At 35.1% G+C, this 19,126-nt stretch overlaps 1 protein-coding gene across 1 annotated transcript in view; it reads left to right on the top strand.

Annotated features, from left to right (window-relative positions):
* The first annotated feature begins 1,005 nt into the window (after nt 1-1,005).
* Nucleotides 1,006-19,126, top strand: part of BUB1 (BUB1 mitotic checkpoint serine/threonine kinase) — a 126,510-nt gene continuing 108,389 nt past the window's right edge. The window contains exons 1-8 of the mRNA XM_053712601.1: nt 1,006-1,142; nt 6,015-6,074; nt 6,185-6,326; nt 13,780-13,976; nt 14,172-14,215; nt 15,900-15,994; nt 18,478-18,554; nt 18,642-18,838. Coding sequence (XP_053568576.1) covers nt 1,090-1,142; nt 6,015-6,074; nt 6,185-6,326; nt 13,780-13,976; nt 14,172-14,215; nt 15,900-15,994; nt 18,478-18,554; nt 18,642-18,838 — 865 coding nt within the window. The 5' untranslated portion in view covers nt 1,006-1,089. The remainder of the gene's footprint in view (nt 1,143-6,014; nt 6,075-6,184; nt 6,327-13,779; nt 13,977-14,171; nt 14,216-15,899; nt 15,995-18,477; nt 18,555-18,641; nt 18,839-19,126) is intronic.

The following is a 19,126-nucleotide window of genomic DNA, read 5'->3' as shown; positions in this document are numbered from 1 at the left end:
TGTTGCCAGCGGTTTAGACATTAATGATTGTGTGTTGAGTTATTTTGAGGGAACAGAAAATACAGGCTGTGCACTCACTACTTTACATTGTTGCAAAGTGTCATTTCTTTAGTGTTGTCACATGAAAAGATATAATAAAATATTTACAAAAATGTAAGGGGTGTACTCACTTTTGTGAGATACTGTACATATATATTCTATCTTTCATGTATTTATTTCTATGGTTAAAGACAAAATTAAAGGTACATACAATTAAAATGATTCAGATAGAGAATACAATTTAAAAAAAAAGTTTCCAATTTACTTCTATTATATTTGCTTCATTCTCAGGTTATTCTTTGTTAATGAAATATCTAGATAGTGTGCACATGTTTTGGAGCACTACACAACAGAAAATAGTGCTGCCATATAGTGCTCTTGCTAATGTATAACATAGTTGCAAAACAGCTGCTATATAGTGCTGCAGACACCTGCACGCTCCTGAGCTTACATTCCTGCATTTAAGCAAAGGATAACAACAGAGCAGAGAAAATGTAATAATTGAAGTTACATTGTGAAGTTGTTTAAAATTGTATTCTATCTGAATAATGAAAGAAAAATGTGGGGGTTTAAGTCCCTTTAAACGCATATGTAAATATGACTAGCTCAGCAGTAGGTACATGAAAATAAAAAAAGTGTAAAGATAATTAAACAAACTGGCAAAACCGTATTTTCGATTTCATGCATCAGATAAACGTGATTAACAAGAGCACGTCTTGGTGTACTTTATAGGGTGCACTTACCAGTTCAAATTATTATTTTATAACAAAGGAAGGTGTTGCCCTTGATAAAAATGGCAGCTCACAATATTATGCGCCGATCACGTGGTTGCAAATACTGTCTCTCGTGCATCAGAAATGGTTCAGCTCGCTTCCTGCTCATTTTATTTTGAATTTGATGGGCTGAAGCCAGAGTGTGTGTTAGCCAATGGGATTTCCGGATTTTAAACTCGCGCTTGCGCGGATAGTTTGAATCTGTTGCTGTTAGAGTAAAGAACGGAGAGGGTAGCTGAGATATGACTGTAGATTAAAATTAATAATATAACAGAAAATGAGTGTTTCCAGTGTACCGGGTACAGTCATGGATTTACAGAGTCAAGCACAGTAAGTTGATGGATAACTGGACCGGGAAGTAAACGTACAGTTAATAAAGGCTGCATATAACGCTATTAGTGTAGCAGGATGTTTATATACATAGGCATAAAAATCATTTAGACATTAAAATCCGTCAGTGAAGTGGTTAACGTATATTGTAGGAACCGATCACATTTGTAAGAATCTATGCATTTCAGAGTTAGTTTTTTTTTATTGCAATAGGAGGATAATTGTGTAATAAATCTTAAAAATATATTTGTACTGGCTGCTATCTTTTAGATCTGATCCTTTGTACTTTATGGGACAGAATGAAAATAAAATGTTGGAAAGAAAATGTAAATTCTATTACTAATATCTCCAGTACAGCACACCTAGTTTCCACATAATAAAGCAGCACAAAATAATCTCTCTGCAACCACGAGGCTGAAGTTGGTTTTTTTTCGGCCAGCTTCTTATTGGGAAACTAATTACAATCGAACAAAAAAAGCTGATTAAACAAAATATCTACAAATATTTTTATTTTAAATAAAATAGACTTAACCAAAACCTAAACAAACTTACATTGTATACATGTTATATTGCAATTAACAGATGGTAAACATGGCACAGTTTTGGTTATGTTTTGAATAAGTAACTTGTATATCGAAAATTTTAAAATCCTTTGGGCCACTGATTTATGTAAGGATACATAGAGGGTGTGAGCCCCTTTACAGAATTCACATGTTTTCAGACTGGTCCAACGCTATTTATGGCAAATAAACTGGTGCCAACTTGCCACTTCATATATTTTACATTTTATGAATAAATGGTATTTTGAAAGGGTACAATCCTTTGGGTCACTCATGTCTGTGTGGATATATACAGTGCGTGAGCCCCTTCATAAAATCCACATATATTCAGACTGGCCCAATGCCTTTTTGTGGCAAACAAACTGGTGCCAACCTTGTCACTTAATATATTTTACCTTTTCTGAATAAGTAACTGGTATTTTGAAATGGTTAAAATCATTTGGGCCACTCATTTCTGTGTGGATATATACAGGTCCTGAGCACCTACATAGGACAGACATGATCTGGCCCAGCGGTTTCTATGGCAAACTGGTGCCATTTACCCTTTTCTGAATAAGTAGTATTTTAAAAGGGTTAAAATTATTTGGGCCACTCATTTCTGTGTGGATTTATACAGGGCGTGAGCCTCTTCATACAATCCACATGTTCTCAGACTAGCCCAACGTTTTCTAGGGCAAACAAACTGGTGCCAACTTTGCCACTTCATATATTTTACTTTTTTTGAATAAGTAACTGGTATTTTAAAAAGGTTCAAATCCTTTGGGCCACTCATATGTGTGGATATATACAGGGCGTCAGCCCCTTCATAGGACAGACATGATCTCAGCCTGGCCCAGCGGTTTCTATGGCAAACTGGTGCCAACCTTGCCACTTAATATATTTACCCTTTTCTGAATAAGTAGTATTTTAAAAGGGTTAAAATTATTTGAGCCACTCATTTCTGTGTGGATATATACAGGGTGTGAGTCCCTTCATACAATCCACATGTTTTCAGACTGGCCCAAGGCTTATTATAGCAAACAAACTGGTGCCAACCTTACTACTTCATATATTTTACCTTTTCTGAATAAGTAACTGGTATTTTGAAAGGGTTAAAATCATTTGGGCCACTCATATGTGTGGATATATACAGGGCGTGAGCCCCTTCATACAGTCGACATGTTTCTAGGGCAAACAAACTTGTGCCAACTAGAGATATACCGATTATCCCCAAGGCAGAACATACAGTGATGTGAGATGCCATCGCAGAAAATGCAGCATGTCTGCAGAAAGAATAGGACACATGCAGGAACTGTTAGCACTTGAACTTTGTAGTACTGCTCCACATTAGACAGTTTTCTTCAAGCAGAGCTGTGCTCTGGCTGCACTGTGTCAATGTTCCTTAAAGGGACAGTGTACACTCATTTTCATATAACTGCATGCAATAGACACTACTATAAAGAATAAGATACACAGATACTGATATAAAAATCCAGTATAAAATGGTTTAAAAACTTACTTAGAAGCTGTCAGTTTAGCTCTGTTGAAAAGGCAGTTGGAAAGCCCACTGCAAGTGGGAAATAAGACACTACCCCTCCCCCTTCTTTTGCATATGAAAAGACCCTTTACAGTTTACACAAACAGGAGCAAGCTGGAGAAGGTAGCTGACGGTATTCACATAAAACTTTGGGGCTTGGTTAGGAGTCTGAAAATCAGAGCAATGTTATTTAAAAATAAATAAACATTTATGCAAAGAAAAATGAGTGTATAATGGCCCTTTAACACATTGCATCCAGGGCAAAGCAGCAGCACATTGCTTGTTGACTTTCTCTCAGAGATTTCCCAGTCTGTAAAGCTGTTTATTCTAAATGTAAGAGCACTGCATCTTTTTATTACTACATTTCTATGTTAGACCAAGAGAAAAGGAAACAGATTTATTAAAGAGACATTTTAAAATATCTTCTTTTCTTTGTATGCTGCTAATATGCAATGCAATTTTCAACTACTGCACTATATTATAAAACATTAAAAAATGCTTTATTCTTCATTTGACCAACATATTGCAATTGAACGGGTGCCTTAGTGTAACTGTCTTATTTAAAATTGAATTTTATTTAAAAATGACCTGCAGAAAAATTTTCACAAAAAAAATCTTAGCGCAGAAAGTAAAGAAAAGTTCTGCCTCTGGGCCGATTATTGACCTCCTTTCAGGCCGATATCCAGTAACAGGGGCCGATATTCTGTATATTTTAAAGTTTTGAAAAATCAACACAATTTCTACACAAATCTGGTATAAACTGAACATGCTTATTAAAATTTTAAACATTAAATGTAAACAACTTGGAAAAATAAAGTGCTTGAAAATTAACTTATTAAATGGCTTCCCAAAACAGAAAAATAAATCCCCTTTAACCTGCACACTGATATAAAATTAAATTTAAGTTACTACTGCAAAGCTAGACACTACACGATTTCTTTAGTACTCCCAGTTAAAGGGACATGAAACCCAAATTTTTTCTTTCATGATTCAGATAGAGAATACAATTTTAAACAACTTTCTAATTTACTTCTATTATCTAATCTGTTTCATTCTCTTGGTATCATTTGTTGAAGGAGCAGCAATGCACTACTGGTTTCTAACTCAACACATGGGTGAGCCAATCAAAATTAATATGTATATGCAGCCACCAATCAACAGCTAGGACCTAGGTTCTCTGCTGCTCCTGAGCTTGCCTAGATAAACCTTTCAGCAAATGGTAACAAGAGAAAGAATCAAATTAAATAAGTAAATTGGAAAGTTGTTTAAAATTGTATTCTCTATCTGAATAATGAGAGAACATTTTTGGGTTTTATGTCCCTTTAAGTAGAAAAACATTATACTGCAGAAAGCATAACATTTCAACATTTCAGCTTCTGTTTTTTTCATATATTGCTGCCACTTCACTAAAACATGCTCACTTGGTACACTTTACAGATAAGGGTTAAAAGAAAATATAGATATACTGCCACTTGAAAGAGAGAGAAAGGACATGCTGGAATGTCAGTGCTAGATCTATTTGCTTTAATTTATAATATGCTCATATATTTAATGGTTTGCAAATACCTTCCCTGGTACTGAGGAGTTGGACTAGAAGTTTCTTTATTATGTCACTTATGGGCAGTTTTATACATGTGTAACAGCGCCACCTAATGGTCAGAGCATTGTTATCCACTGCTAGAGAATATTGATACTAGTCTCCTATACTGCATAGCTTTCTACTCAAGGTTTCTTGTTGTGGACATTTAATTGATGTGCATGAACTATCATTTTGTTAAATGTTTTTTTCTATGCCCATAAAAGGGGAACATAAATTATTTAAATTAAAGCATTGTCAAATATAGCAGCTTTAGTGAAATGTTTTGTGTGTAAAATTTATCAGATTTCAACATATAATGTTCTATTTGTGACAGCAATTAGAAAGCAGATTGATTTTATGTATTGCTGACCCCTATGAGCAAATCAAAAGTAATTTAGCTCTGTGTACTTCAGGGAAACTATGTAGCTTTAAGTGCCACTTAAAGATCACATTTTCCATTTCACAAATCATATGTTTGTTTATGTAACTCCATCTACAGGCCTGCTATTGGGGGTATGGTAGGTGGTAACTGAGCTCCCAGAAACACCTGGGCTTGGACCCTGTTATCAGTGCTATTTATTATTAGATGCTATGTCCAGCTTATACAGTATGTGCTATAGATGATTTGTGTCATTAAAACTACATAGTTTCCCTGAACTACACAGAGCTAAATTTTCTTTTGATTTGCTCCATATCGGTAATATCTGTAAGTTTTTGGCCGATACCGATTATTTCAGAAATTTCAAATATCGTCTCTAATAATCGGCCGCTCCGATATATCGGTCCATCCCTAATTAAAATTATTATCTATGTACAGCTGAAACACACCCCTTGTTAAAAAAAAAAAAAAAGGCACATTTAGAGGACATAAGCCACTTTCTCACCCCTTGGGCTTGTCTGAGACATTTCTAGGTTCTATATGTGCGAGCCTCTTTTAGTCATTAGGATAACTTTTTTTGTTGTTGCTGTGGACTTTGTTGGTGCTAATATTTGGTTTGCTAAATAATCTGGTCTGTGTGGACTTCAGTGTCCTGAATGTTGGTATTGTATTCCCTATTAGTTAACTTTTAAAGTATCATCTATACATTTCTTTTGTAATTTGTCTTGCAAATGTATTTATTCTCTCTGCTAATATACTATAATATACTAACACAGTACTTTTTCTGCAGACTAGCATGTATATATTTATTAATATGATTTTATTTTTATTTCTGCAGGATGTTTGAAGCCTGTATTCAGGGATATAAGGGAGATGATCCTCTGGATTTATGGGAAAGGTTAGTTGGTCCTACATAGCATTTGCTTACCATATGTTTTCAGTATATTTATTTAATATTTATAATTTTACTCTCATAGTTTATTAAATTGACAAGAGTTTCTTTTGCAGATATTTGCTCTGGGCTGAAGAGGCTCTTCCACTACAAGAAAAACAAAATGTTTCATGTTTACTGGAACGTCTAGTACGTACCTTTGTGGGAGATAAGAGGTATTACAATGATGAGAGGTTCCTCACCTGCTGCATCAAATTTGTAAGTTATTTTCTTAACTTTATTGACATCTACAATTTCTTGAATGGAAAGTTATTATACATTGAATACTAGGGGCTAGATTTATTATGAAGCAAATGATATTTATTAGGTTTGCACCAATACCATTTTTTTAAGACGGAGTACAAGTACCGATACTTTTTTTTTTCAAATACTCACCAATACCATTTACCAATATTTTTTGTTTTTTAAATGTCATGACAGTTTACCAAGCACAATACAGACTAATGATTTAAGATCACTTCTTTATAATTATAAACTGTATCTCCAAAAGAAATTTTGAAATAATAAAAGTTTATAAATAAAAAATATTACAATAACATATAGTAACAACAATAAATAACAGCTGCAGCAGCTGGGGCTGGAAAGCTACAATTTAAAGGGGTGATTACTGGATGCAATTGGGTTGTAGAGTGCCTATATAACTCATCAATCTGACATTTGTACTTAATACAAAGTAATATAATTTCATTCTGAAAATAATATTGGGAAAGGAGTGTCCCAGTAATCCCCTTTGAGAAAAATGGGGCATTTGCATTCTACTGACTCAACAGAAAATAGGACTGGTCTTCATATTTTTGCAGGGCTGCTTTTTATTCCCAGTCCAGCCCTGGCTAATGATGTTCCTCAGAGTACAGTATGTTTTGAGCATAATTGTGCAAGATCAGAACTAGCAATTAGAATAATTTTTCAAAAGTTAGTGGCAAGTTCTTATTAAAGGGACAGTCAACACTCGAGATAACAGTATCCGATATTTAAAAATAAAAAAACCAAGATCCGCCTGCACCGTACCACTTTAGTCTTACCTACTTCCTTCTCCTAGTAATCATCGACTATAACTTCTATAATATGATGTAAATATGGCAGCCTAACTCCCCCCACCGTTGCGTAGCTACCACCTTCTTCAAATGATCAGCCACTTAGAATCCAATCCTCGGTCAGAAATTGCAAGCACGTTCAATTTCTGACCGAGGATTAGATTCTGATTGGCTGATCATTTGAAGAAGGTAGCTACGTAACAGTGGGGGAGTTAGGCTGCCATATTTACATCATATTATAGAAGTTATCGTCGATGATTACTAGGAGAAGGAAGTAGGTAAGACTAAAGGGGTACAGTGCAGGCGAATCTTCGTTTTTTATTTTTAAATATCGGATACTGTTATCTTGAGTGTTGACTGTCCCTTTAAGGAATAGAAGCATCTATGCATGTTCATCTATAAGTCTGTTTCTGCTATCAGTAAGGACGTTTGACGCAAAGCTGAACAGTCTTTCACTTTAAACAGTACTGCATGGGTCAGAAAGTTTATTAACTGCCCAGTACTTCAGGGTACAGTGATCTCTCCCAGGTAGGCTTCCAGCTGTAAAGTAGCAGCTTTTGGAGCACTGCTCTGACGTACAATAATACAAATAACAGCAATTTGTATTGGCAGAACAGAAGTGAACAATTTTTAGTTAAAGGGCCATAATACCCAAATGTTAAACACTTGAAAGTGATGCAGCATAGCTGTAAAAAGCTGACTAGAAAATATCACTTGAACATCTCTATGTAAAAAAGAAAGATATTTTACCTCAAAAGTTTCTCAGTAGCCAAATCCCATTGTAAAGGACTTCTAAGCAGCATATCAGTATGTCTGTCCCGGGACAGCCGAAGGGTTGAGCACTCATGTTATTTCCCTATTCAGTGTAAGGAAGTTTACAATGAAATCTCATGAGATCACAGTAAAAGAGTTCATGACCTCAGCACTGCTGATGCTGATTGGCTGCTGTTCATTTCTTCATATTTTTTTTTATTTATTATTTTTACCTGCAGCTGGCCTGCAGCTGAGTATAACTGAGTATAACTTTTTACACAGAGCTTACTCTGCTGAACTGAGGAAATTGTGAGGTAAAATATCTTCCTTTTTTTACATAGAGATGCTCAGGTGATATTTTCCTGTCAGCTTTTTACAGTTGTACTGCATCAGTTTCAAGTGATTTAGCATATGGGTATTATGTCCCTTTAAGTCTCCACTCCAGCTTAAAATGAAATGGGAACATGCAGTTTGAAAATAGCCACAAGATGGCGTATGGGTAGGAATTGGAGGTGTCGGTTTAAGTATCGGTGCATTTGCACGAGTACAAGTACTCATGCAAATACTTGGTATCGGCACCGATACTAGTATCGGTGCAACCCTAATATTTATGAAGCAGCCAACTTAGACTTGGTGGATGAAAATCACCCAAGATTCAATGCACATGATTGACAAGCAATGGGTGTTGCACAATTTGGTTGTTATTGCTTGTGCAATGCTAAATATTGGGAACAAATGCTCCCCTCAATATGTGAGGAAATACGGACAGGTTCACATGTGAACTTTGTCTGTCTGCAAATTGATCAATCTAGTCCAAGGAATTTCCACATATTTTTTTTAACGTTTGAATGCTGGAGAACTTTTTCAAACTGTCAATAACATGTTTCTTTTTGCTTTTAAAATATTTTTAAGATGCTAAATGAAAATATTCTTAACAATTTGACTGCAACACATTTTTAATTTATCATTTAAAGTTTTTGCTGTTTTAAAGGGACAGTAAATGTTGGGTAAATGTGCAGAATTGTGTAACATAAGGATAGCTTTTTGCTTGAAAATATTCAATAACCATCTAATGTGGCAGCTAATGCTTTACTTACCCTGCGTGTGAAACCGTCCTTCACTGAATGGCATTTTTTTTTTCCAACTAGTGCGTGTCTAATTCACTGTAATCACAGCGAGCCCAATCGCACCATTCAACTACATATATTGCGCTCCAGGCTAGGTAAAACTCCCCATGAGTTAAGTATAGTGTTAGCTGCCAAATTAGGTATTTAATTAAAAAAAGAATCCTAGCAAAAGGCAATCCTAATGTTACATTATTCTGCACATAGTGCAGAATTATGTAACATGTTACTGTCCCTTTAAGATTACTTTAATTATTATCTCTCTGTGTTCTATCCATCTGTGATACGTGAGTGTTAAAGGGACAGTATACACAGGACATTTTTATTAAAAGGATATAAAAGTGCAAAAAGAAAATGAGTTAATATTTTAGAACATTTTATTACTTCAATATTGCTTGTAAATAAACTGTTAACCCCATGCAATGGGATTAAACGCAGTGTTCTCCCCAGGACCTTTTTTATATTTATTTATATAGCCCATCCATTTATATAGCCCATCTTTTGAGTGTTTTTGTAACAATGTATAGTTGTCCTTTATTTTGTAATGACATTATGCTGACCTCTAACTCCTAACCAAGCCCCAAAGTATCAGATGTAGACCCAAGTGTTATGTTGCATAATTCTGCACATAGTGCGGCTTTATGTAATGTCTTAGAAAACGTTTATAGTCCCTTTTAACATAATTTGCTGAACTCTATTATAACAATGTTAACACTTTTTCACTTGCTTTAAAGGGACACTGAACCCAATTTTTTTCTTTCATGATTCAGATAGAGCATGAACTTTTAAGCAACTTTCTAATTTACTCCTATTAATTTTTCTTCTTTCTCTTGCTATCTTTATTTTGAAAGCAGGAATGTAAATCTTAGCAGCCAGCCTATTTTAAGTTCAGCACCATGGATAGCGCTTGCTTATTGGAGGCTGACATTTACCCACCAATAAGCAAGCATAACCCAGGTTCTCAACCAAAAATGGGCCAGCTTCTATGCATCACATTCCTGCTTTTTTAAATAAAGATAATTGGAGTAAGTTGCTTAAAATTGCAGGCTCTATCTAAATCATGGACAGAAAAAAATATGGGTTTAGTGCCCCCTTTAAATAATTAGGCAAACAGCTCATTAAGGTCTGGGAAGTATGATACACTTGCAGGCAAAAGAACCATTTGATGTGAAGTAAACTGCTATAATATAGCCGCTTGACTGTTTACTTTAGAGATATCAAATGTCAGCTAGCGTTATCCGACATGATCAGAGAATATAAGTGCATGAGCACCATCCAACTGTCCAAAAAAATAAGCTTTTACATGGAAGTGGGAGAAGGAAAATAAGGATAAATAAAATGCTATAAATACCATATAAACAAAATAATTAGGAATGTAAAAGGAATGTTCTCAATACTTTAAAATGCTGCAAATTAAATTGAGTTCCCATCACTTTAAAATTACATGCTCCATCTTAGTCATGCAAGTTTATTTTTGACCTTCCTGTCCCTTTTTAAAGATTTAAAAATCCCATATGTACACAATGTTATATGCATATATCATGCTTGTAATACTATGGTAAGGTAACGGTTAGTGTTTCGCAACTGCAGTCCTCAGGATATTCATTATATCTTAAAGGGACAGTCTAGTCAAAATTAAACTTTCATTATTCAGATAGGACTTGTTATTTTAATCAACTTTCCAATTTACTTTTATCATCAAATTAGCTTTTTTGCTTGGTATTCTTAGTTGAAACTAAACCTAGGTAGGCTCATATGCTAATTTCTAAGCCCTTGAGGGCTGCCTCTATCACATGCTTTTTTTTAATTGCTTTTCAACACAAAAAGACTGAAAATACACGTGGGCCATATATAGATAACACTGTGTTCATGAACAGAAAGTGATTTAAGATATAGCACAACACAATGCTAAATGCAAGTCAATAGATAATAAACAGTCATGCGATCATGGGGCTGGAAGAAGGTTCTTAGATGCAAGGTAATCACAGGGGTAAAAAGTATATTCATATAACTGTGGGCTATGCAAAATTGGGGAATGGGTAATAAAGGGATTATCTATCTTTTAAAACAATAACAATTATATTGTAGACTGTCCCTTTAACTAGAGCACAGGTGAAATAATCATCTTAAAGGGACATAATACTCATATGCTAAATCACTTGAAACTAATGCAGTATAACTGTAAAAGCTGACAGGAAAATATCACCTGAGCATCTCTATGTAAAAAAAGAAGATATTTTACCTCACAATCTCCTCAGCTCAGCAGAGTAAGTTCTATGTAAAAAGTTATACTCGGCTGCTCCCAGCTGCAGGTAAAAAAAATGAAGAAATGAACAGCAGCTAATCGGCATCAGCAGTGCTGAGGTCATGAACTCTTTTACTGTGATCTCATGAGATTTCATTATAAACTTCCTTAAACTGAATAGGAAAATAAGATGAGTGCACAAGGCTCAACCCTTCCGCTGTCCCGGGACAGACATACTAATATGCTGCTTAGAAATCCCTTTACAATGGGATGTGGCTACTGAGAAACTTTTGAGGTAAAATATTTTTCTTTTTACATGGAAATGTTCAGGTGATATTTTCTATTCAGCTTTTTACAGCTATGCTGCATCACTTTTAAGTGTTTAAACATTTGGGTATTATGGCCCTTTAAGGGTGAGAGCAGGTTAGTAACCATGGTTACTGATCAGCTGATTATTTCACCTGTGCTCTAGTTAAGATATAATGAATATGTGGCCTGTAAAAATCCAGAGGACTGGAGTTGAGAAACACTGGTTTAAATAATCCTCTATGGGCGTGTCTGCCAGCCACCCACAGCTCAGGACTATTTTTCTTTCCTTTTTTGTGCAGCAGGCGGTTTAGCCAATCACATGGCTAGCTGCCAGTTAGAAGTATTTTTGAATATAAAGTGATTAGAAAAATCTGCTATAACATTTTTATAAAACTAGTCATTTTTCTTTTGTGTTTTTAGACATATTTAGTTTTAAATTACTCTTTTAAACAGTGATGTTTACTGAATATTTTCTTTTAGTCTATTGTTAATAAACATATTTGTGTTACAGTAGTAAAACAAAACAAATAAAGCATTCTATACTAGTTTCTTACACACATCCCAGTGGCAGATATTTTTTGTTTTTCTGCTGCATATCAGGTGTAAGTTTAATACCTGAGAGTTCTGCATTTTCATGACATTCAATTTGGTGTGCACAGCCTGTGTGGGCACCGACCATTTTTGTGGGGTTTCATATCACTCTTAATCATACTACTGTTCAGGGTTATAAAGGTCAAATAATCAGCTTCTATCACTACATGTTGCCATTAACAAGACTTGCTTTGAGATTCATTTGTTTATCTTTAGAAATTAAAATGTTTCCAATATAATGTCCTAGATCTAAAACAAAATAATCCATTGCTAAGTATTTTAGTAATTCTACATAATTATCAACACCGGGGGCAGCTGGCTTGTGTGACTGCTTCTGCTAATTTAATCACCGTCTGTTTCTACTCAAGACCTGTGGATATGAGCGGGATTTATACACGTAGAGCATGTCATTTTATCACTAGCAACTAGAGCTGCAACAACTAATCGATATAATCCTGCACATGGTATTGTGTTTTATGGTTATGTCCTTAGCCTAATGAAGATCTGTAGATCTTTACCTTTCACTTTTTCAGGATGTATAAGTTTACAACTACTCCTAGCTTATGTGCAACACAGAAATAATAAGTCCTCATTTGGATTGTTAATATTAAATCAGGTGATTAGGGACTATGCTTTGTATGATAAAGTGCCAAGCTTATTATTTACACTTAGCCCTAGATTGATGGGAGTTATTTGAATTAATGTATACTTCTATCTCTTTGCACAATTATTAGCGGATCACTTGCTATTGCTGATTATATGTACTGTATAGATAAATGTGTACGGCTGTGTCCTGTTATTGATATATAGTCATTAGTGCTTTTGACTTTTTTTTAAATATTTTTAATTAATTGTAATATGTACTTAATTCAACTCTATAAGTATATATTTTATTTTAAGCGCAAACTAGATATTCTTTCCCTAACCTATAGCTTGTAATTACCATTGCATATAGAATTTTAAAGATATTTTTTATGTTGGAATGAAGTCCAGGCTTACTTTTATTGAGGGGCTCCTTGCCAAGGAGGAAACACTTTGCATTGGTGGAGCTAACAAAGATAAATATTCCATCTTGGCAAAAACCTACTTATGCATCTCAAGCACCTCAACACCTCTGCTGCAGGCAAAATAGCTTGCAAAAAGAGAGCCAGCCTCAGCCAGGAGCATGTGGTCATGTTGACATTTTTACATTTCAATGCAAAGTTTCTGAAAGAGTGAATAACAGAATGTTATAAACAGTGATAGGCTACCTACTTCTAGTTATACCTCTTTTCAAACAGTTCAGGGTTTTGTTTCGCTTAATTATAAAAATTAGTTCTGCTGCTTAAAAATTGGACAAACAGTTGTGTTAATATGTAAAGTTTTAGTCTGAAGTTTATATTTGTAACACTCAGTATGTGGATTTTATTTTAAATATAGAAAAATTTTTAATAATCGTAAGTTGCAGCCCTACTAGCAACCTTGCAGGTGTAACGAATTACAGCGTATCGTGTTTTCCCTATAATAGCCCATTAAAATCAGGATTGCTCATCTTGCTTGTGAAGATTTGCTGACCTGTTGATAAGGTACCTGATGGTCTTTCGTTTCTTGTCTAGGCTAAGTTTATCAATGAGCCGTTACAGTTCTTTGAATACCTACATACCCAAGGAGTGGGACAGCTATCAGCGGCCCTTTATGTCACATGGGCTCAGCTGCTGGAATCGCTAGGAGATGTGCAGAGCGCCAGCAATCTGTTTCAAAAGGGGTTTCAAATCCATGCTGTGCCAAGGGAAGTCCTGGACCATCACTACAGGTAATCTGTCTTTGCTGTGCTCTAGCGACACTTGGTGAAACATCTCTTCCAAAACTTAGGGACCACAAGTAAAATTATTTAAGCCATGACTCACTGGCCACCTGGTGTTTGTAAAGCCTTGATGAAAATTACTTTTTAAAGTTTATTTTGGGCTTATATAATGATAGAAATTTTATATTTTGTCTTCTCCAACAGGGCCTTCCAGATCAGGATGTCTCAAAAGAATCTAACTAACCGAAGTACGTATATTTCTGTGCAAATTATTTCGCCTGGTAAACCCAAACAAGCAAAATGGGATAACTATTTGTAATCGTTATATAGTACAACTTCTTACGTCTACCTGTCATGGAGACTTTAAAGAGGTTTTATAGGGAATTGAGAGATACCCTAAGCATGATACATTTATAGAGATTTTAGTACATTTTCCTTAGAAAAAGGAGTAAGCAGAGTAATTGTCCTCATCATATATATGAGATATAAAGTTTGCATATCTCTCACACACACACACACACACACACACATATATATATATATATATATATATATATATATATATATATATATATATATATATATATATATATATAATATATATATATATATATATATATATATATATATATATATATATATATTTAAACACAACAAGAGAACTCATCCGGGAAAGTAGCCAGGATGAAAAAAGACAGGGAATTCAGCACTCTTTTGAAAATAATCAATATTTTACTAGCACAATATTTTTTGCATAGATTACAAAGGAGATGGCATATGGGGCCCTCCCCCTACCCACGCAGTGCAAAGAAAGGTAGTATTTACAAAGTAAGAATTCAAAGTCAATTTGCAACAAAAATATATTACAAAAAATATTGGATATATCAAATCCAATACACTAAACCTGACCGGTCAGGGGATGTGCAGTACAATTTGCCCAGAAACATAAATACAGCAAAATGCGGAGTTGGCCATAGAAAGACCAATCACACTTTCTACACCCTGCTGCACACAGCACCCCTGTAGAGAGGTTCCCGCTGGGCAGGTTAAACGGCAAGTGGGATCTAAGAAAGTAGTGACAGCCTTAAAATAGACGGTATAAAATTATCAGGCATACCTTAAGATAATGTACAATATAGAAAGTATATTCAGAGGGAGAGTGTACTTCAAAGATCAACTACACCCTGCTGCAACCGACACCTCACCTTGGAGGTATATGCTGTCGGGCAGGTAATAGAAATGGGATCTAAGTGATCAATGGCGACACACCCTCAGGATATGTACATAAGTTTGTAAGCAAAACATTTGGATCATCATATGAAATGGCATATATAGACTTTATATCAAGGTATAGATGGTCAATGCTTAAATTCAGAACAGAGACCTTAAAGCAATAACGTAAGCACATGCAATAAAGGCAAGCAAAGAAACATGTTAGTGCTAAGCATGGATCCATCCATTATTATTAGGTAAGCTGTGATCCTTGAAAGTTCCTAAGGAAAGCTGGACGCCCTCTCGACAGAGCAGCGTTTGCCAGGGTGCAAAGTTAATGCACAGTATCCAGAACTGATTAGTGCAGTTAGTGGCAAGGAAACTAATAACAATGTGGAACCATATGACCTGAGTGATTCAGTAAATGTAAGCCGTGCCAAGTAGCTGTAAATCCATGACGGGTATTGCCAAATGCTGATCCGAACTTTACTTCGGGATGCCTGTGAAGTAACCGTGAAGACGTGCTGGAAGTTACTTTCTCCGAGATCCACACACGCACATCACGTGATCCGGTCGGCAACCTTCTAAAACACTAGCCTATAGCAAGTGCTTCTCTCCCGTATCTATTTCTTGATATATATATATTAATATTGTGTGTGTATATAGATAGATATGTAGTGGGGTAACTATATGAACTTTGTATGTTACTCTTTCCTTTAGGCTCCTCCATAGAAGCATTTCATAATCCCCGTATACTCAGTCAGACTGTTCCAACGCCGTTAAATGCTGATCCATCGTCAGTTTCCAAGTGTCAGGTAAAAATATATCTTATTGCTGTGTAAATAGTGTGACTTCAGAGATATGAAACCCAAACGTTTTCTGATTCAGACAGAGCACACCGTTAATAGAAGTAAATTGGAAACTTTTTTTTTTTTTTTATCAAATTTTGCTTAGTTTCCATGATATTCTCTGTTGAAGAGATACCTAGGTAGGCATCTGACGCACAGTGCTGTCATCTAGTGCCCTTGCAAATGGATAACTTTCTTGCAAAAATTCTGCCATATAGTGCTTCAGAAATGGGCTGGTTCCCAAGCATATGTCCCAGCTTTTCAACAAAAGATACCAAGAAAATAAAGACAAATTGATAATAGAATTAAATTGGAAAGTTGTTTAAAATCTCATGCTCTATCGGAATCCTAAAAAACATTTTTGGGTTTCATATTCCTTTAAGTCTGCAGATCTAAATAAAGCAAATTAATCTTATTTTATTACATATTCATTCTTTTTAACCTTTTTCTACAGCAGCTTATTTAATGCTATTTACTAATCTTTTTATATGCATCATTAATGTAAGTTAATTCAGGGAAATGACAAAGCAAGCTATTCATCTCCATGGGTAAATCCATGTAATTTCACTCACTGTTAGTAAATTAAATGATGCATTAGCCTTTGACAGGTTTCTTTGCTTCCCAATTAGTGTTTCTTTATATTTTGACTACTACCTCAAGCACCAAATTATTTTAACAGAGATATTAGCTCAGAGTTTCTCATCCTCTCGTCTAAAAATGTACTGATGATGACTAGACGTGCAGATGTTCATATTTGGCGTTGGTTTAAACTAATGCTGAATATGGCCGCAGCTTTTTTTGGAGCCGGATTTATTTGTGTATTAGTGCAAGTCACACACCTATAAAAAGATCTTTGTTTCTTGCACTATTACACAAATAAGAGAGCTGAATGCCGCTGCCTACGGTCATATTCGGCACTCGTTTATACAAACAGTGAATATAAAAATCTGCACGTGTAATAACTATGCTCAATCAAGTTATAAACTAATCTAGCATTGTACTGACAGATGAGTATTACCAGTAAATTACCATTCATCAAATTGTTATATTTATACATGTACGTGCATGCCGCAGAAAGATCTTTATTTTTGTTTTTCTTTCTCACACTTATGTGCATTTAAAGGGATAGTAGAGTCAAAATTAACTTTCATGAATCGGATAGAGCAAGCAGTTTTTAGCAACTTTCTAATGCACTCCTATTATCATTTTGTCTTCGTTCTCTTGGTATCTTTATTTTTAAAAGCTGGAATGTAAAGCTTAGAAGCCGGCCCATTTTTAATTCAGCATCTGGGTAGCGCTTGCTGATTAGTGACTAAATGTAGCCATTCAATCAGCAAGCGCTACCCAGCTGCTGAACCAAAAATTGGCCGGCTCCTATGCATCACATTCTTGCTTTTTTAAATAAAGATACCAAGAGAACGAAGAAAAAATGATAATAGGAGTACATTAGAAAGTTGCATAAAATTACATGCTCTATCTTAATCAAGAAAGTTTATTTTCGACTAGACTATCCCTTTAAGGTCTATCCTTTTTTATTATTTCCCTTATTTATTTTTGTAACAAAGATCCCTGTGGTGCCGGTACTCGATTGATTGATATATTCTTCTTAGTAACTTTGAGAGAAGTAAAGGGACATTATTTACAATGTTTGATTTATTTTGCAGCCCCTCTTGGGAAAACTAGAGTATTTACATGATGATTACAATATTACCTGTTATGAGTTGGCAGAGGTGGGGATACTCAGTACCATTTTTTGTTTTACTGTGTCTGTATTTGTGGCGTCCGTCCCATATGAAATATTTGCAATTCCATTTCTTTTTAAACTGCTTGACCTTGTTAAAGGGACAGTATACACCAATTGACATATAACTGCATGTAATAGACACTACTATAAAGAATAATATGCAAAGATACTGTTATAAAAATCCAGTATAAAACCGTTTAAACACTTACTTAGAAGTTTCCAGTTTAGCTCTGTTTAAAAGGTTACTGGCACACCCACTGCAAGTGGGAAATAGCAGACACCCCCTCCCTTCCTTTGCATATGAAAAGACCCTTTACACAAATAGAAGCAAGTTGGAGTAGGTATATGTCGGTATTCTCCTAAAACTTTAGGGCTTGGTTAGGAGTCTGAATATCAGAGCAATGTTATTTAAAAATAAGAAGTAACCATTAAAAAACAAAAACCCTGTATGGGCTATATAAATGGATCATCTACCAAACATTTATGCAAAGAAAAATCTAGTGTGTAATGTCCCTATATATATATATATATATATATATATATATATATATATATATATATATATATCTCTCATATATATTGTATTAAGTTCATACAAAGTTTCGAGATCTTTTGCACGATGCTTAATAAGTGCATTTAATTGTTGGTTTTTGTATAGTTACTATATAAATTCTGCTTGTCTTTGACTCCTTTCCTTCTATGTTAGAGTTCCCTATCTGCTGAGAACCATAATCCCATTGCAAGAAACATTCCATCATCCACTTATGCTTCTGAGCCATGTGGGTAAGTGTGTTCATTAAATATTTCCCTTTGTTGTTGACTCTGCACTTCTCAGTGTCACTTAAGTTTTAATCTTTGTGCTTGTGGCAGTGCACAGAGGGTCACCGTTATTTCCAAGTCGGCTGTGGTTCCTACACGTGCATCGTCATCTGCTGGAGAACTCAAGCAGGTTCCCATGTACTGCAAGGATAAGATGGTGTTTGAGGACTCTGAGATGTCATTTGAGGAATTTCGAGCAAATATCTACAGAAGAAAATATGAGCAGCGACAGAAGATGGAACAGCTCGGTACTGGAAATACTACAAAATAAATAAAAGATGATAAAGTCTAGGGTTATTGCAGTATAAAACGGACACTTGGCCGACGGACACTTGGCCGAAACACAAGTGGCCGTCACATAACAGTCCGGCCACGAGATAGATTTGATAGATAGATACATAGATTAGATAGATAGATCAATAGATGCAATAGATGCATACGATAGATCAATAGATGCAATAGATAAATAGATAGATTTGATAGATAGATAGTTTCCCAGACAGAGAATTACAAAACGTGCGGCCTAGGACCCATGG

This window comes from Bombina bombina, chromosome 4 (assembly GCF_027579735.1).
Source record: "Bombina bombina isolate aBomBom1 chromosome 4, aBomBom1.pri, whole genome shotgun sequence".
Taxonomy (NCBI): Eukaryota; Metazoa; Chordata; class Amphibia; order Anura; family Bombinatoridae; genus Bombina; species Bombina bombina.
Note: the sequence above shows the minus strand (reverse complement) of the source record. Positions and strands in the feature narration are given on the sequence as shown.